This window comes from Alligator sinensis, unplaced genomic scaffold (assembly GCF_000455745.1).
Source record: "Alligator sinensis unplaced genomic scaffold, ASM45574v1 scaffold1792_1, whole genome shotgun sequence".
NCBI lineage: Eukaryota > Metazoa > Chordata > Crocodylia > Alligatoridae > Alligator > Alligator sinensis.
Genome location: NW_005843275.1, coordinates 7,375 through 27,810, shown reverse-complemented (window position 1 = coordinate 27,810; position 20,436 = coordinate 7,375). Strand labels below are relative to the sequence as shown.

Here is a 20,436-nt window from a genome sequence, read left to right as displayed (position 1 = left end):
ACAAGTTAGACATTACTTTAAAAAGGTGTGTGTTTTCAAAACAGTAGAGCCATAGGAGAGTCATCCTAGACCTAGACAACTCAAGGAATTGACTGAAGTAATTGAAAAGAAATTGACCGTTATCTTTGAAAACTCATGGAGGTCAGGTGAAGTCTCACAACACTGGAAAAAAGCAAAGATGGCCCCATTTCAGAAAAAGGTGGACAGAAGTTATATTTGTCTCACGATCGATCAGCCCCTTGAAAGTACTCTACAGCTGTTCCCTAACAGAAGTGCATGGCTGTAGAGCACTTTAAAAGTCTCCGTGGCATAAAAAGTTAACTCTCATTATATGACGTTCAAATGAAGATGCTCCAAAGTGGAGCACCTTCATTAATGATCAGGTGGCTGGGTTGATGCAGCCTAGCCCTGCCCCCGGTACTGTCTGCACAATGGGAAGAGGGGAAGAAGAGAGGGGAGGGAGTTCAGGTTGGGCTTGGCCCAGCCTGTGCTAAAGGGGGATTGTAGCCCCCCTGCCTTGGCGGGAGTTCCAATCTACCCACCCCCTAACTCCAGTGCGGGCTGGGCAAAGCTGAGCCTGAGCTCCCTCCCTTGCTTTCTCCCCGCCTCCCATAGTGCAGGCAGTACCCAAACTAGGAGGGAGGGAGGGTAGGGGAGAAAAGCTTCATGTCTGCAGCTTCTCGGCTGGATTGGCTCCGAATTGAAGTTCGATCCCCCACCCTTCTGCCCCAATAGCGAATGTCTGTTGGGTTGGGAGGGTTGGTCTAACTTATGGCACTTTCTCTAAAGTGCCATGAGTTAGATCAGGGAGGTGCACATATGTCAGTGCCCATAATTACAAAGTAGTCTGACTAACTTCAATAACGAGAAAGATACTAGAACATATTAGAGGTGCATCAATACCATCAGTGCATGTTGTATCAGCACCGATAAAAGGAAAATTGACATTACTGGCAATCAGCTATTTTTGGCTAATGTGGCTGATAATGTCGCTGAGAAAAGCTGCATGCATGCATGCAGCCACAGCATGCACACGGCCAGGAATGCAGCTCAACAGCTTGGAAAGCAGTGTCCAGCTTGTAAGGCTGTTGGGGGGAAGAGCTATGGGGCGGGGGAGGAAGGCAGATCAAGGCCCCCATGGTGATGGAGGAAGTGGGACAGGGGCAGGGGCTGGGGGAGCCCCCGGCCCGCCAGGGGAGCAATGGAGCCAGTGACTTGTCCAGGGAGTGGGGGTGGGTCCCGCTGCTGCACACACCCCTGGGGGAGGCATGGGGGGCATGTGCCCCCCAGATCTGTGCATGGGGCAAGGGCAGGCTGCCTACTGTGCACTTGGGGCTGAGGCTGCTCCAATGTCTCCATGGCAGCCCTGGAACACAGGTCCCTGCTGCATGTGTGGCATTGCCATGGGAGAGGCAGCAGCAGCAGCAGGAGGAGCCCTGGTAAAGGTACCTTTGTTGCTGAGTGCAATGCCCTGTGACTGCTCCCCAGAGTCCCCTCCCTCTCCTGCTGCTCATCAGGACTTGGCTCGGGCTGGCAGCATGGCATGGGGACCAGACTATGCTCGCCAGGGTGCACCGGGCACAAAGTCATAATTATCAACTACAATGACCAAGAAAAGCCGATAGACGATAATGTCATTCCTTTTATTGGTGCCAATCTGACAGCCAGCTGATATATTGGTGCACCCCTAGTAATTTACATGTCTACAAACTGCTATGGGTAATTACAGACTTAGTGTACCCATGTGCACACCTTACTAACTAATAAGAACAAAGTGAGAAGTACAAGCTATTGGAGATATCACTCTAAAGCCAAAAGGCTCATGATTTACAATCCAGGTCACGGGGCTGGGCCCCAGCAGAGTCAACAGTGTTTCAAGCCATGGTGACCCCACAGCTCAGCATGTGCATGTACTCCAGAACCCCCAACATCCCCCAAGGATCCACATGCTAATCAGTCCCCTGCTCATGATTGGAACCAGGTGGTCTTGTCATGAGTCCTGGGGCCTCTAAACATTTATATGAAGACAAGCCACAGAACTGGCTGGGCCAGCTCTGCCCTGCAGAGAATGGGGGCAGAATAATAACACAAAAAGCCACAGAACTGGCTGGTCCAGCTCTGCCCTGCAGAGAATGGGGCCACACTGTTCACATGTGACAGACGGGGATGAGATGACAGGGCCTCTCATCTACACCCACCAGACATTTAAGGCTGATGAAGAAACAGCAGACATTAGAAATGAGAAAGAAAGATGCTGCTCAGCTGTGGCAATAAAGAGGAAATCAAAATGTATTTGACAGATACAGTATTTAACAAGGTTTTCCTTGTTTTTAAATTACCTATATCATAAAGCATACAAAACCCTATCCTTTTGGCTGAACTATACAATATTGAACTAACCAGGTTTTCCTGCATTTTTGATAATGTCTCCCATGACAGTCTCATAACTAAACTAAGGAAATAAGGCCTAGCTAAAACTACCGTAAGCTGGGTATATACCTGGTGCAGACAATTATGATCACAGAATAGTGTGTCTAAAAGAAAGTAGGTACAGGGAGGGAGGGGGAGCATTCCCAGGGATATGTCCTTGTTCCAGTACTACTCAATACTTCCATTAATGCTTTGGAGGATGGAACTGAGTGTCAAGTTGGCACTGGTGATATTTCACCTGGAGTACTGTGTCAAATTTTGAGTGCTGCACCTTAAGGAAAATGAGAACAAACTGAAGAGAGTATAGAGAAGAGGAATAAAAATAATGGGAGGTCTAGGAAACATGACACGCAAAGATAAGTTGGACAATTAGATCATTTGGTTGGAGAAGACTGAGAGGAAATTACCGAGGGGAAATTTGAAAACAGTCTTCAAATATAAAAATGGGTTCTTAAAAAAAGCCTTACAATCAACTTTTTTCTGTTTTCAGAGGACAGGACAAGAAGTAATGTACTTAAACTGCAAAAGGGGAGATTTAAGTTAGACAGTAGGAAGAACTTCCTAACTCCAAGGACTGCTAAGCACTGGAATAGATACTCTGGAGCAGGGGCTGTCAACCTATAGCCCAGAGGCTGAATCCAGCCCGCAAACTGACTGGATCCAGGCCGCAGTGGCCCACAACTTAGCCATATCTTTTCTCCACCCCGTGCTGTGCCACTGGTCCTCTCTGCAGTCCTCCCGATTCTTCTCCCTAGATAGTTTTGTATTATTAAATAACTAATTATAAATAAAGTTACCCTGGAAAAGCATAGACCACTCCAAACTTCCCACTGTAAACCAAGTTGGATAAAAACCTTCTAAATTAAAAAAAAATGGAATTCTTCAATTTAAAAGATTTATATTTCAATTTGAAGTTATCACCCTATAATAAGTCCTACAGTTAAATCATTTAAACAGACTATATTAATTAAGATAACTAATTCCAGAAGCACATATTCACTACAATTAAGTTTTGAAGGGAAAAAATAAATAAAATCAAACCACTTAACTGTTGGCTAAGCACCTGAAACTAAAGTGTTAAAGCGCTAATAGATTTTTGACAGTGCTAACATTTTTCACTTTTTTGTAACCTGGTCAGTTCAAGAAAAAGCTTAATTTCTTGTTCCAGTTCATAAATCAAAATGGATTTGAGAATGATCTACCAATTCTAAAATTGTAATGGACACAGTGTCCAATATGGATCATTCAGTTTAATTTGCTAAGGGTGTGTCTACACATACGATTAATGCACACAAATAAATTCTGGAGTTTATGGCTCCCAGGCGTGCTGTTTGAATGTGCACTCAGAAGCAAAAGCTTCAGAATTTATTTGCACGCAGCATGTGGAGCCTGGTCAAAGCAGCCTGGGCTGAAAGGGGATCTGGGAGGTCAGCCTGCCAGTCCAGGGCTGTTCCAACTGGGCTCCACGTGCTGTGGTGAGGCTGGTTGAGGCACAACGGTGCTTCAATGTTGCGGATGCCTGCTAGCATCGGGGATGCCCTGCACTGAAGCACCCCATGCCCCAGTCAGCTGGGGCAGGATCTACATATGCACTGCTGTGCACAAAAAATCCCTGCTGTGCAGAGTTTTAATTTCATACACCCTAGTAGGAGTGTGTGGAGGTGCACCTTTGGTGCCTACCACTTTAAGGGCTGGAGCAGGCAGCCAGCAGGTGCCTGATTAAGGCAGCCATTTTCAAACTTAGGCAAGTCAGACTGTTCGCTGCTTGTAGCCAGGGAGCAACATTACCCAACTGAGTTGCTGCTCACAACATCTTGGAGGTAAGGTCAGGAGTTATGGGGATGGCAGGAGGCTCCTGGTCCTGGGTATGACCTGAAACTGCACCCTGCTGAGGTAGGAAGGCCTGGTGGAGCTGCCTGTGACAGGGCAGTGTCATTCAAATGCCAGGACTGCAAACCTCCCCTGTGAAAGGCGGGTAGGGGCACCTTAATAACCCCAGCCCCTACCACATTGTGGGTAAGAGGGCTGACACAGCTGCAACCACCTAAGCCCCACAAAGATATAAGACCCCGGAGGCCCCAGTGTGAGGGGGCAGTTGTATGGTCCTCAGAGAGGGGGCAGTTGTGTAGGCAGGGAGAGGGCATGAGAGCAGAGGTGGCCCACACACAATAGGGGGGTCATCTTTATGACCCAAAAGACCATGTGTAATCCAGGTGTTGAGTAGGGCTGCAGGGATGGCCTAAAGGGCAGCACATAGGCCAACCCCCAAGTAATAATGTCAGTGGTACAGTGAAGGCCCTAGTGAGAGGGCATAGTTGGAGGGCACGAGTTGAAGCCCCAGGTAGGGGGTGGATAGGCCAGGGTAAGTCCACAGACACCTGAAGTCACAGTTGGGTCAGAGGCCAAGTGCGTGGCTCAGCACAGTAGCCAGGGTGAGTCACAACCCCAGTAAGTCCTCAGGCATGTCAAGGCCACATGACTGGGTCAGAGGGAGCCATCAGTAAGTTTGCAGATGCTGAAGGGCCAAGTTTAGCTCAAAGTGTAAGAACCTGTTCAGATGCCATATGCGAGGCATGGGCCACGGTATGGGGGAAGGTACAGAACCGTGGGTAGCACCCCCTGGCATCGGGGCATATAACGGGTAGCCTCCCACATTTACTACCAGTTTATTATACCAGCAAAGTCGTGGCAGAAAAGACTGGGTGGACTGCCCCATATAGACAGGTGGATGGACCAACATGAGATCTCAGTCCCAAGATGGCCCCTGTCACAGAGTGCACATATAGATGCTAAAACGTTTACTGTGCAGTTAATTAATCAACTGCTCAGTAAATGTCTCGTGTAGATGTGCTTTAACTGCAGGTATTTATTTTGATTTTATGTAACCTGCATCAAGTAGTTGGCTGCTTGCCTTGCAGCCTTGTCACTCCCCCACTGCTCCATCCCTGCCTGCCCTCCCCCGTCATTCCTGATGGGCAATTGGCTAGTATTTTAATGTTTACCAACCATTAAATCAACCAATGAGAAACAGCCTTTCCATAGAAAAATTATTTACTGGTACAAGTGAAAAACAAGATTAAAATTAATTATTTAAATCCAAGTTTTCAGCTTGCTGATTTACATCATGATTAAATCAGTGATTTAACTCAACCAGTCACAGCAAGGCCAAAATATATACCCCATTCTGCAGTGTCCAGACAGACACTGAGGAAACAAGTATATGAATGGCAACAAAGGATTTCTGCCTAGTGGGGCATTACAGAGGGAAAGAGAGTTTATGGTAGATTAGATCTCCATCCTCTCTGTTGCTCCTTAATGCAATTATGGTAGATCCAATTTCCTTCCCCAAAAAGGCAGTGCAACCCACAGGAATAGTTTATAATCAAAAGCACGAAGTGGATCATCAGAAGGTCCTAGTCTTGTAACAAAGAAACCTGTATACAAAGCTATGTAGAAACCAAAATGACAAAAAATGGCCAGCTGACTGGTATCGAAATACAGTAGACTGTTCATGTCTTTTCTCACCATGGCCTCAACCACATAGAGAGGTCTAAAATGACATTGAAATGTACCTGTGATCTCTGACACTGAGCTTCATAGCACTCAAAAGCCATTATTTTCTTTAGTGAGAAACAGGGCAGTAACGGGCAAATGATCTAACTAAAAGGGATGACTTCTTATGGAAGCAGCAGACCTCTGCATGTTTCAGAATGGCTGATACCTTTCCCATGCCATAAGGCACTGTTAAGTGCCCATTAATTATGAGGGCAAAAAGAAAAATACAGATATTCCCAATAACACTGTATGGATTTATCAACTATACACAAAATGAAAAAGTACAAAGTTCCCTGCAGTAATTAACTATAGCCATGGACAAGGGAAAAAACAACTTCTAGCCTTCATCTTAGCTCAGGCTAGACAAAATTCTTGTGCAAAGGACTTCAGATCACTTCCCTGCCATCCCTGAAATTTATGACCCAGATTCTTCAATACCTTAAGACTTTTAAACACCTGAAACTTCTGGGACCAGAAAAGGTACTAGAGCACAAGATGTCAAAGAAACGAAGACGTAACTGATAGCTGTTCATATTGGTCATTTACCAGGCACAAAACTCAAGAAAATTGCATAATTTTTTTTTAAATCCATTTGTTAACAAAAAGGAAAAATATGAAAAGAGTGAAAGGAGAGCAAACTGATGAGAAACACAAGGGGCCATAAACTAAAGTAACAGAATAAAGAGAAACCTCTACCTCATCAAACTAGATTTTTTTTTCTAAATGAAAAGCTGTCAAATGCATAATAGTGACAAACAAATGTGAAATAAAAAAGTGTAACCTCAACTTCACCCCCTTTTCTTTTCTTGTTCTTTTCTAAATGACACCCCCAAGCTAAGTCTGTACGGAAATATCAAATTCCCACTAGAGCATAAAACTGGCACTTAAAGAACTGGAAACTGAAAAACAGAAGTTGGGATAATATGTATGATCCAGGTTTGCAGTTTAAGGGGGGAAAAAGCCAATACTACTGTTGAGAACACAAGAGTGTTAGGAGATAAAACTATTAGTCTTTTTCTTTTCTTTTTTTTTTTTTTTTAAAGATGAAGGAACCTAAGTCTGCTGCATAGAATTCATCTTTATGGCAATGGTGAGGTCCTTAGCAACAGGAGACTGATGAACTGCATATAGAATATCCTGTAAAAGGTAATGACAGAAAAAGAAGGATTCTCTAAGATTTGGTGAACATGTTTTAAAAAGAAATAGAGTGTTGTGTGTGCATTTAAGTTAGCTAATTATTGGTAGAGTTTTAAATCAGCTAACATTTCTAGCATTTGGTTTTCCTGTCTTCCCCTCAGGAAGCTGACAACATTCCCATTGTTTGGCTAGGGCGCATCACCACATGCAGGGGCATGAGTTTGCTGCTGCACAAATACCAGCGGCACAAATTTGTGCTGCTTTTTGTTGCTGCACACACCTCTGCACGTGGGGTTTGCTGTGAGGCAAAATGTCCTGCTTCAGGGAAACTGCTGTTTACCCGCTCCTCCTGGCTCCTGGTGTGATGAAGGAGCCAGGGGACACACACCTAAAGCAGCGGTGACGGTCTGGCTATCAGTCAGAGCATCTTCCTAGAGGACTCAGCCTCCAGTTGCTCCGGCACACACTCCACGAGTGTGCATTGTGCCACTGTTTTTTGCGGTGGGATTTTTTTTTTTTTTAATACTGGGAGTTCCTGATATCAGATTTTGGTGCTCCAAATTTATAGCATGACAAATGGTTGCACATGCGCTGCGTGCAGTTTGGGGCACCTCAAACAGTTTTGAGGTGCTGCAAACCACACATGCATGGTCATCTGGAAGCTCCCCTACAGTACAAATGCCCATATACTGTTCAATACCCTATTTTCCAAGTGAATCTTTTCTTACAGGATACATTAGAGTTTTATCAGCTGTAACTATTCCTGTCAGAATAAGGCAACCAACTTTAAGGGACCAAATCCAGAACTCCATTCCGGAAGCTGATATCCTGAACTAGAAAGCAGCTCACACCAGGGGTCAGCAACATTTTTCTGGCAGCATGGGCATGTTGTGGCATGGCACAGGTGAAGCAGCCCTGGAGCTCCAGACAAGATCTAGTGACTCCACAGGCTAATTAGCCTGAATAATGCAACATGAACATAGTTATGCAGCTTACAGTTTAGGAGATAGTTGCCGCTACCTCCCAATTTGAAAGTAGTACAGTTGTATTCTTATGGTGCCAGGAGGCACTGTACTGTGTCCACTCAGCAGATGCAACAGAATACTACTAGACACCAATTTATTTTAAACTGGGTACAAAAATGAATCCTCAGGATTGCAGCCTGTCATATTGAATGAAATAGTTTGAATGTTTGTAAAGGTTGCCCATTAGCCAGTTTCAGGAAGAAGATAGGATCTATCTCCTTATCTAGCTCATTGTTTTGGAGCTACGTGCGAAATGTCCTGACTTCACTTAAAGTCTTAATTTAAATTGTATCTTTAGAAGTTTTTTACAAAGAAAGTAAATATCCTAAATTCCGAGACATCAAAGCCTAAGGCCTTTTAACCAAATTGCTAAGAAAAGAGTATTTACAGTGATATGGAAGTCTCCCCAAGAATAATTTAAAATGCTTAACAAAGGTAATTTCTGTTGAGTAAGATCCGAGCCCAAATTTGGGAGGTATGATAAATTGAGTAGGAGGAGCCCAATGACGGCAGCTCACTCAATAAAAACCTGTAACTTACTGTCCCAATTTGGAGGTGACTTCACTTGCAGAACAACGAAGGAAGAATCGCAAGTATAAGGTCGGATTAGATTGATCACCTAATCCAGCCTCTCCATGGACACGAATCCCTTAGTTCACGCTGAAGCCGCGAAGTGCCCAAAAGGAACTGAAGGAAGGGGATGTAGTCCTATCACTGCTGAGCCCAGCTCATTGAATCGTATTGCTGAGGCCAGCCCATTGAACCATACTACTGAGGCCAACCCATTAAATCGTACTACTGAGGAATGAAACCATATTTTGGTATTTGGCTTCTCGGAATTCTAGGATTGTAAGTATATTATGAAAAATAACAGTATTGATTCAAATTTAACTTTTAGTTGTAATTGTAGTTGTTTTTGTAACACTAATTCTTATAGCATTGTTTGGGAAGGAAGTGCATTCGGAGCATTGTTTCTGATATATGTAACTATTGTGTTTTTAATGTTTGTGGTGTTTCTTAAAGCTAAGCAGTGTTATATACGTAGCAAAGAGTTTTAAAATAAAATTGTGTTGTATAAATTAAGTGTGTAATCATTGTGAAATCGTGCAATCAGCTAACTACTCCCCCAGCCAGTGCATCAAAACGAATCAGTAAATTGTGTGGGATTTTCTCTATTCCATAACCCACTAGAGAGACAGCCCAGAAATATGGGACAGTCCTGGAAAATTGAAGACTGCTGGTCACTTTGTGCCAGAAATTTTTAGAAACGGCTTTTGCCTATTTTTCCCCACTTACAACTATTAAGACACAAGACCCAAGTTATCTACCAATTTATTGCTTACTGTATATAAAGCCAGACTGACAAAAAGTATGAAGGCACCTGAAGAGGAAAATAGGCACTTAAACAATGCGAAGCTATTACTAGACATTTACTGAGATGTATAGTTGTTATGGGTTGATGGTGCCAGATTCCATATTCAGATAGGATATATTCTTGTGGGAAGAATGAAATAGATTATTTAAACCATTATTTATGTTCATGTTCCTTTTTTGAAGAGATAAGAGGAAATGGATCTTTCCCTTAGTGGAAAAACCTTAAATATTGATCTAATAAAGAGAAAACAATTTGAATTCTCTCTAATGAATCACAGTCTGTCCAACACTCCCTAGATATATTTGCGTTATTTGCCCAACAAATAAGGGCAAAATAAAATATAATGTATAATTTTATAGTATACTTCTAGCAAAAGGTGTAAAATATAATTGTAGTGTCTGTTTCATTGTAAGCTTTACAGAAGGCTGTAAATAAAGTTACTACTGCTAGATAGCTGCTTAGTGAGATTTATCAAAATATACCTCAAAGTAGATTTTTCAATGGGATTTAGGCAACTATCATGCAATGCTTTTGTAAATCCTCCTTTTGCCTATATGCAATATAGGCACCTAAATATCTTTATAAGTCTATCTTGTAGCATCAGTCATGTTTAACTAGACTTTGGACTAACTTTGACATTAATGTTTTATTATTCTCTGCGTGCTGGCTCCAAGACCTGCTTGATATTCAGTAACAAGTTGATGCAAAAAATCTGTCATGTCTTTTCAAGACTTGTATAGCAATGTCTTTGCTTTGCCCTCTAATTTCAAACAGTTAGAAATAAAGACAAATTATTCCTGTATATGGCCGTCTGAATATATATACTGCCAGGACATACAAAAAAACTAGAACTCTTGGTTCCAAAATGATACCTTTTATTAGACCAACTGGAAAATGACAAGAAAATTGTCCTTTTCTGCAAGCTTTTGAGATCAAAGTCCCTTCGTCAGGCTCTGGGAAAAGTGTAGATGGGACAAAATAGAAAAAAGTCCCCATAGGTAGGAAATAAACTTCATTTTTGCACAGAGGGAGCTGAAGATGGAAAGTTGTCCCTCTGAGTTCATGAGAGCGTCTTTGTGAGCTGTGTTGAGTAGCCAGGAGGCAGGCTTGTAGACTTGGCAGAAAAGTGTCACAGACCCATCCACAGGGTACCGTAAAAATCTCAAGTTTCTCCCTGCTGTTCTGCTGTTTATACCAAGGAACAGGCCAAGATTTGCCCTGGAATAAATCCTTATCCCCACAAGCCTCAGCTCCACTGTCATTTTACCAGGTCCTATAGCTGCAGCAGGTGAATATTTGCCAGCTTCAAGCAGTGACCCCTTGGGTTGTGAAAGATTTCTGAGTCTACCCCCCTCCATTGAAGGGGCTTACTTGGAATATCACTTGCTTTGACATCGGTGGCTGAGCTGAGGCTCACATCTTGGAGGTATATGGGCTGGGACTATGGGGATGAAGGAGGCCCCAGGTCCTAGGCATGACCTAAAACTGCACCCTGCCAGGGTAGGGAGGCCTAGTGGGACTGCTGGTGGCACAGCAGCCCCAGGAAATGCCAACAGGTTGCCCAAAGAAGTTGTGGAATCTCCATCTTTGGAGGTTTAAGACCTGAGCAGACCAAGCCCTGTCTGGGATGATATATAGTGGGGATGGTCCTCCTTTGAGCAGGAGTAGATGACCTCCTGAGGTCCCTTCCAACCCTAAATTTCTAGATTTTATGTTACCTAAGTTGGAGTCCAAATTTAAAGCATGCTGATTTCTTCTTTCTCACTGTGGTTCTATCCTCTGGATCAAAGCTGATTCATGCTGAGCTGCATCCAGTATCAGATGTTCTCTCCAGTGTGCTCCTCCCAGCTTTCTATAGTGATGTTGAATGACTTCATACCAATTTTGCACACATTGTGGTACTGCCATACAGGACCACCCTAATTTCTAGAGCCTTCTTGAATCTCACCATATAAAATATTCTTGGGAATACTGTCTTCTTCCATTCTCTTGACACAGCCAATCCATAGCAACCTTTTTTTCTTGATAGTGATTTCTAAGTGTGTCAGTCCAGAATTACTGCACACTCCAGTACCTCTGTATTTGGTATTCTGTTTTCCCACTTTATTTTCAGGATCTTATGCAGACATCTTATGTGGAAGCTGTCCAATCTTTTGATCTGCCTAGTACATGTAGTACACATTTCTGAACCATAAAGCAGGGATGACAGCACACACATCTCAGATTCATATCTTCACTTTAGCTAATATCCCACATGATATCCTCTTAAACAACTAGGGAAACACAGCCTAGAAGACACTTACGTACGATGAATATAAAAATGCTTACAAAAAATATACTCAGAAAGTAGGTATCAATGACTCGCTAACTGAAATTGTGTATCACGTGGGGCTGTGCAGGAGTCTGCCCGTGGTCCAGTACTAGTCAACATTTTCATTAATGACTGGGATGACAAAATATATATGACAACAAGCTGGAAGGGGTTGCAAGCACTTTGGTGGACAGGATTTTTTCTAAAGTGATCCTCACAAATTGGAAAAATGGTCTCCAGTAGAAATAGGTAGGGTGAAAGTCATTAAGAACAAGTACAAAATAGTACATATAAGTAGGAATAATCAACTGTGTTGTGCCCGGGGGCCATCTGAGGGCCAAGTCTCAACGTCAGCCCGCTCAACTGTCTAGGGCAGTCTGCCCCGCCTCGTCTGCCATAACTTGGGGTAATAAACTGGATACTGAATGCAGGAGGCTGCCCATTAAATGCCCTGATAACTATGGTGTTGTACACAGCTCCAACCTTCCCTATACCATGTCCCATGCCTCGCAGATGGCATCACAACTCTGGCCTGAGGCAGGGCCAAATTCTGTCCCTTGCTGGCCCTCTCACACTCTGCCCTTCTCTGGGCCTCAACATACCACCCCCTCTCACAGGGCCTCTTTCATCCTGCCCACTCTCACTGGGCCACTTGCAACCCACCCTGCTCCATGAGCAGCCCCCTCAGGCCATCAGGCTTATTTATTCTCACTCTGGCCAGTCCCCACACAGCGCTTTGGGTCGCTCAAGCAACCCTACTGTACGTGGCACTGGTCTTATGCCTGACACTGGGCTGAACTCTGGCCCTAGCCCTTTGCCAGGCAATTCATCCAAGTTTTTCGCTCTTGTGGCGGTTGGCCCCTGTGCAGCCCTTCAGGTTATCCAAGCAACCCTACTCTACACACCTGCCTGTGTAGACCCTACTCTACACCCCAATGCACAGCCTTCAGGCAACACCATGCACCCTACTCTGTGCAGGCCTCCACACGCACTTCTGCCCCTCACTGGGGCCCCTTTTTGCCCCCTCATTGGGGCCAACTCACGCCACCTCATTGGGGCCCCTTTTGCCCCCTCATTGGGGCCAACTCACACCACCTCACTGGGGCTTGGGGTCTTACACCCCATGGGCTCAGGTGTCCGCAGACGTGCCTGGCCCCCACTGCCTGTTCCTGATCCAAAATTACCCACTGGGTAGTGGGAGCTGGGGTTATAGCTGCCCCTACCCACCTTTTACTGGGAAGGCAACTGGCCTGGCATTTCTGGGGAACTACCCCACCACAGGTAGTCCCACCAGTCCATCCTTCCTGTGGCAGGGTATATTTTTTGATCTTGCCCCAGGACCAGGAACCTCCTGCCATCCCCATAGCTCCTGCCATTACTGCCAAGGTGTTTTGAGCAGCAGCTCAGCCAGGTGATGTTCTTCCAGCTGCTAGCAGCAGACTGTTGGCTCAGCCTTGAGGGCCTGAGCTAAAATGGAGGCCACTCAGCCCTCTCCTCCAATCCTTTGGTCCTCCTGCAGTCATGTGACTGCCTCATCAGGGCTGGTCTGCACCTGCTGGCTGCCCTGCTGTCAGCCCTTAAAGTGGTAGGCACTGAAGGTGCTCTACCACATGCATAAATACAAAGTGGGAAATAACTACTTAGAGAGTAATTCTGCAGAGACAGTCCTAATGGTGTGATAGCAAATCAAACTAAAATGCATCAACAATATCATACTAATCTGAGAAGCCCAGTACTATAATGGGATCTATAAACAGGACATATGAAATAATTATTCTACTGTATTCAATACTAGGAAGGACTCAGCTGGAGTACTGTATTCAGTTTTGCATACCACACTTCAAGAAGTATGTGAACCAATTAAAGAAAGTTCAGAAGAGTACAACTAAAATGTTCAAGGGCCTAGAAACCATGATCTACAAGTTTTTTGGGTTTTTTTTTTAGAAGAGAGAGAGAAAAAAAAGTGAGGGCAGACACGATAGCAGTCCTCAAATATTTAAAAGGCTACTGCTAAGAGGAAGCTTGTAAAATGGTAGATAGGATAAGAAATAATGAGCTTAAATTGCAACAAGGGAAAGATGGATTAGATATCAGGAAAAAAGTTTTCAACTGCAAGGATAGTTAAGTACTGCAATATACTACCTAAGGAGGTTATTAAAAACTTCCAGCAGAGATTCAAGACCAAGTTAAAAATATATCTATGAGGAATGGTTCAGGTATCAGGCTGATCCTGCCTGGGGACAAGAATACGGACTAAATAACCCTTTAAGCTGTGTCCATGTAAGAGTAGACATTTGTTTCCCTAGGGACAAGAAGCAGCAGTACACCTTGTGTTGCTGCTACTTGTCCCCAGGGAACACCTGTGCCTCAGGTGGGGTAGGGAAGTTGCGACCAGCAACCTCAGGGAGCTGCAGCCGTGGCGATCCTGTCGCTCAGAGCCTGGCCAGCTGCCAGAGTGTGGCTCCAGCCAGCGAGGCTCGTTTTGGATGGTGCACACTGCCCCCACATGCTGGATCTCCTGGGGTCAAAAAACCTCCCCATGCTGCTACCTTGCAGAGCAAGGAACACCTGTGTGTGCAGTGTGGGGCACCATAGGCGGATCTGCAGTGCCACATGGCCATGCTCATCTAGATGCAGCCTTAAATTCCTTCCCATCCCTATCTGCTGTTATTCTATTTATGCAGGATTTTCCCCATCTAACTTGAATAATTTAAAATACAAACTTATGTGAATAATTACAAAACACAAAACCAAGGTAGCACTTGGGAGATATGTACTTTTTATAAAAATAATTCTATTTAGAGCAGAGCACCTTTGGCCTTTTTATGCCAGAGGATGGCACTTTTGGTATGGATACGACTTACGTAATGCTGTATGTGGGAAAATCTTAACATGTTATTTATTGCAATCAGTTAAATTGCATTTAGGTATAATGCTGGACTTCATTATTTTTATGAATGCATTTATTCCAAGATCTTTTTAAGATCTAAACAAATTGTAAGAAAGATTAATTTGAGGGCACAAAACCTGGTATTAATTAGAGCAGAGGAACACTTTTAGTTGAGAACAAAAGTCTCCCTGAGGCCAATCAGTTTCAACTGCTCTTTTTCCATCCCAAAACTGGACATTTTTCCCTGACACAGTATCAGTGAGCTGTAACAAAAAGGGAGAAAGTATAGTTAAATCCAACAGGGCTGACATCTTTAGGTTGCAGACTTATGTAATGAGATCCTGGACCAAAAAAAGTTAATGGAAGTTTTGTTATCAGAGTCAAGATGCCAAAATTTCATTCCTTTGACTGCAGTGTACATGTACCCCACAAGGTATGTCAGGCAGGACCTTAATCTTTATAGGAAATAAATTCTACTTTGAATTCAGAGATGGACATTTTGTAAATACCTGTATTATTGACTGTGGCAGTGCACTGTGTGTGCCTGCCACTTTAAGGGCCTGGAGCGGGGCGCCGAACAGGGCCAGCCATTTTGAGGTAAGGGCTGCCTATATAAACAGTGCGGTTTGGCTGCTGGAGGCCAGGCAGCAACATCGTCTGGTCGGAGGGCTGCTGAGATCACCCGGAGGTAAGGGGGAGCTGCAAGGGGATGGTAAGGAGGCTCCTGGTCCTGGGCATGACCTGAAACTGCACCCTGCTGGGAGTGGGTGGCCTGGTGGGGCTCTCAGTAGCGCGGGAGCCCCCAGGAAATGCCAGGCCAGTTATCACCCTGGTGAAAGGCGGGTCGGGGCGCCTTAACCCCTAGCTCCCACCACTGGGTGGGTAACCCTATGTTTGTGGAGGGGCCCAGAGGGTGGACCCCGAGAGAATGAATGAGTACTGGGCATGGTGCTGTGGTTGCCCCCGGGAGAAAGGGGGTAGTGGCACGGTGAGCCCGAGGATAGAGAGTGAGGGGCTAGAGACCCAGCCCAAAGGAGAGAGTACCCTTGACTGGCCCAAGCTGGGGCCAGGACCAGGAGGGTCAAAAGGGCCAGGGGCCCACCGTGAGGGACGCCCAAGAGCCAGGGGCCTGGGGTCCCGACTGGCCTGGAGGGGGGCCAGGGCAAGAGGCCGAAGGTCCCGGGGGGACCACGCCCGAGAGGGGAAAGTAGCTTCGGGAGGGCTAGGTAGCTTGGATGAAGGCGGAGAGGCTGCCTGATAGGAGAGGATCATAGAGGGGTCCTGTATGGAAGATTCTGGGGCCCAGTGTGGGGCTGGTGATTATGTGAACACCATGATGCCATCTGTGAGGCTTGGGCTGCGGTATTGGGGAGGTAGGAGCCACAGAGAGCGCCCCCTGGCATCGGGGCACCAAATGGGTAGCCTCCCGCTCAATTGACATCTTAATTGAATCAATTAACATCAAAGGCGTGGCGGGCGAGATAGGCGGGCAGGCCATGGAGATCGGCCCCGAGGTGGCCCCCGTCACATTGACAAAGGAAAAAGTTCAGTTTCTGTCTCTTAGAAAATTATGTATACTCAATGTTACAATCACTGAAAATTTAGAGATTACAAATACAAAACAGCCCTAACCCATTTACAATATAACATCTTTAAAAATGTGTTCCAAATGGATATAAGACCAGAAATGCTACAAACACAGGTAACAAGTCAAAACTATAGTTTTATACACAATTTCCAAATGATTTTGATCATCCTAAACTACAGATATTTATTATGAATTCATTAAAACCTATATTACTACTAAGTATATTTTTTATTAAAAGAGTTTTGGAATTCCTGTGTATAATCCTGAAAATAACAATAAAATATGATTCTTACAAGCTCTCAGGCACTCATAAAGACAGACTTTTAAATGCAATAAGATATTACCTACAAAGATCATAGCATTCTGATATTTTCTAATTCAAGATATCATACAAACCAGACACAAAGGTTAAATTCTGGCCTCATTCAAATCAGTGGCAAAATTGCCATTTGGCATTGACTTCAATGAGGCCAAGATTTCACCCAAAAATATATCCTCACAGTAAAATCTGGAGAAGCAAAACCACAATCAACTATGTCACATTTCCAGCAAGCCCCTATGTATTTGATGAAAAACACAAAACAAAACACTAGCATGTGGTTACTGAGATAACTGTAGCACAGTCCTGCTCTGAGGGGAAAAGAAATAAATAAATTAGAAAAAAAAATGAATGCACTTAGTTCTTTTAACAACATGCAAGAAGACTGATGTAATCCCACTACATCCCACAGCAGTGATGGGAATGTACTGAAGTGACAGATTCATTCTCCTTAGTTCACTAAAACAGTGTTTCCCAACCAGTGTGCCGTTAGGCACATCCAGGTGTGCCGTGGCATTTTGGGCTGGAGCCACGCCCCCCCGCCTGCTGCTGCTGTGGACACAGATGGGGCACGTGACTCCAGCCCAGAATGCCATCCAGCTGGCCGCGTGCCATCCCCCGCTCCCCCGTCAGTGTCCAGATGGCTGCGCATCATGCTCACCCTGCTCTGCGTCTGGTGTGCTGCAGTGCTTTTTTTATTTGGGTAAGTGTGCCATGGGGCGGAAAAGGTTGGGAAACACTGCACTAAAATTTGTCTCCCGCCAAATAAGGTGGATACCTCACATATTGCATATTAGCATTTTCTCTTCTACCCTTAGTATCAGTTTTAATATTTGAGTCTGGTAATGCACACTAGTGAAAACAACTATAAGAAAAAAAAGGATCTTTATATCTGGGTTTCAATGTACTGTCCCCTAAGCTGAAATCAGACACATGTTCCAAATACTTAAATTTGTTGTGCTATTACAACAAATGTAAAACTTTGCTATGCAAGGATTCACAATGTTGTATTTATTTATGAGCATTCAAATTTTGCTTAATGTCTGCACTACTTTGTTTATATTCACTCCCTCTATTAACATTTTTATTGCTTTTTTGTATGCCTAAAGCAAAAAAGAAAAAGATAGTTATTCACAGTATTTCTTTTGAAATACATTTTGTCAAATAAAATGCCATGCAAGAAGTTCATATGAGGTTGCTTCGGTCCTACCTGAAGATCTGAAGAGACAGAACTGCCTCGATCTGAGTCTTTTGGTAAAACTGGACTTGTGCTTTTCTCCTCATCTGAAGACATTTTGCACAAAGACAATTCTATAAAATAGCAGAAGCTAAACTTCATTTTCCGGTTACAAGATTTTCATTTCTCTTTGTTGATCTAGAAAGTTGCTAGTGATATGGATTCTAATGTAGTAAACAGTTCACATTTGTTGTACTAATCTGAATGTAAAACCAAATTCTTATGCAGTGTTGATATTATATAATACCATGATTTCATATTCCTATCTACCTAGGCCCAGGTCAAAAAAGCCTTTTGAAAACAATGGAATGACTCCCATTACTTTCAGTGGACTTTGAAATTGGACCCTAAGCAGCAGCTCTATGACCCCTTAAGTCTTCTATAATTCTATAGGTTTTATAATTGGCTGAACAAGACTCCCACTGTGATTTTCTTCTGAGTAGTAGAATAAAAAAAATCATACTAAACACATTTTTATACCATATAGTAAACTCCAGAAACATCAGCCTTAACTCGGAATCACGTGGTTTTCATCAGTTTAAACTCAGTCCTTTCATCTTACTTATGGTGTACTGTTTTGGATCTGATTTTCTTGTTTTTCCTATATAGAGGTTTTGTAGCGCTTAACTCTTCCATGATCCTTCTTCATTGAACTAGATGTTTCCTTACCCCTACACTAGGTGAGGCCATGCCCAGAGTACTCCTGCTGTCTAACCCTGAAGCCTTTTCTAATGGCTAACATCATTTCCCACTCAACTCCACTATTCCCCACCCTATGCCTGGGATGGAAGCAGAACACAGACGGTTCCCTATTCATTTCCAAAAAACTGCCAAACATTCTAGCCACTCCTAAGGAAGGGAATGGGACAGAAGTGACACCTTGCAGGGATCTTGGATGTAGTGATGCTGTGGAAGAGTGATAACACTTGAGGTCTGACTAAAGGAAAGGTTCAGACCTACTGCAGCTCTAAAATAGCCACTGCTGAGAAAACAGATTTTACAGAGCACTGAAAAAACCTGATTATTTTTGGGATACAGGGAAAAGAATGGATGCATAGGGGGTAATTGCAGACTCAAGTGGGGGGGTATAAATGCATAAAACAAGGAAAGATTAACTGTAAAAGACAATGTGGTATAGTTGTCTGATGTGCATGTGAAACAATATCAGCTGTTTGTATAAATAAAAGTAGGAAGAGTTGCGTTGAGTACATACACAGAGAGGATTTCTGTGCAAAGACCCGCACAAATAACATTAAAAACTTGCTGTTTATACAGACAAAACAATGAACAGACTATATAAAGAAAAATGAAAAACATTTTTTCTTCCCCTAGGCATTTGCAATTAGTGACTTTAAGGGCTTGTTTTTTTTTAAGTATTTTCCAAAAGAAACAGGATTTTGAGTTACTAAAATTCTTTTCAATTTTACTGCCTTTAACCTAGCAGAGAGTAACCAACTTAAGCATCTCCACTGTTTTAGTTTCCAAAATGTCATATGCAAACAGATGTCCTAGTCTTTTGCCCCTACATATAAAAGTGCAGATGGAAGTTGTGCAGAAAAAAGGGGAGACTCCATACAACGTTTCTTCTTTCTCCAGGCAAGTTCTTTGCCACTGGAAAAGTTGTTTCCTTTTTACTTTCAACACCTGTCAAACTTAGATTATTTCCCATCTTTTCTGGTGGGAGTAGGAAATTTGCTTTCAGACAGAAGTCACATAAGCAAAGTCTTAGCCAGACTGAACTTTTACACAGCTAAGTATCAATCACTATAAAAAGGTGTTAGCTATGCAAATGATGACAGGACTTGTGATGCTCAAAGCAGTAGCACTATAATAGTTCACTTCACAAAAATTGACTTAAAAATGAAAACACATATTTATCATTAAAGGCCTTAATCTTGAAACTAACTGTATATGAATATATAATTGTATTCACACGAGATTCAATAGTTCACTTATGTGTTGCTGGCTGCATGATGATGACCCAAACCCATATTTATATGGGATACTATACATATGTGCCCTAGCCCACTGACTACAATCCCCTCCCAGATCAACATAGCCAAGAAAAAAAGATAAAGGAAATCTTTAAGCTATTTCCCCATCATGACTTTTGAACCTGCATTATTGTATTTTATGTAAACTAGGTATACCGAAATGCCTAAAAAGTTAAACACTTGCTGAAATTCACATCTGGGTTTGTTGGTACTGACAGCAGCTGTTGTAGATACTTCAAAGGGCAGAGATGCAGCATTTCCTATCCTCTGAAGTTTCCATGACTCAGGGGAGGGGAAGTTAGTCTCAGCATGGAGACACTGACATTTTAAAAATTTTGGAAAGAGAATTTAAAAGCTATGATTTCTTTTGGCCCAAAATCAGAAAGAGGATTATTGTCTCTAATGTTAAAACCCAATATACTAGCTTACGCATCCACAACACTTTTCTATAGCACAATGAAGTCCTAATTGCACCCCTCTGATTTATGCTTCACCCAAAGTTTAAAATCAACTGTCTGGCAGTGGCAGCCAAGGTTCCTTGGGTGAATTTGATATCTTTTATTAGACCAACCCAA

The 20,436-nt window shown here is 43.4% G+C and overlaps 1 protein-coding gene across 1 annotated transcript in view; it reads right to left on the bottom strand.

Annotated features, from left to right (window-relative positions):
* Positions 1 to 20,436, bottom strand: part of POC5 (POC5 centriolar protein) — a 59,042-nt gene that overhangs the window by 36,814 nt on the left and 1,792 nt on the right. Inside the window, exon 2 of the mRNA XM_006038198.3 lies at positions 17,841 to 17,941. Within this exon, the coding sequence (XP_006038260.1) occupies positions 17,841 to 17,924 (84 nt within the window). The 5' untranslated portion in view covers positions 17,925 to 17,941. The remainder of the gene's footprint in view (positions 1 to 17,840; positions 17,942 to 20,436) is intronic.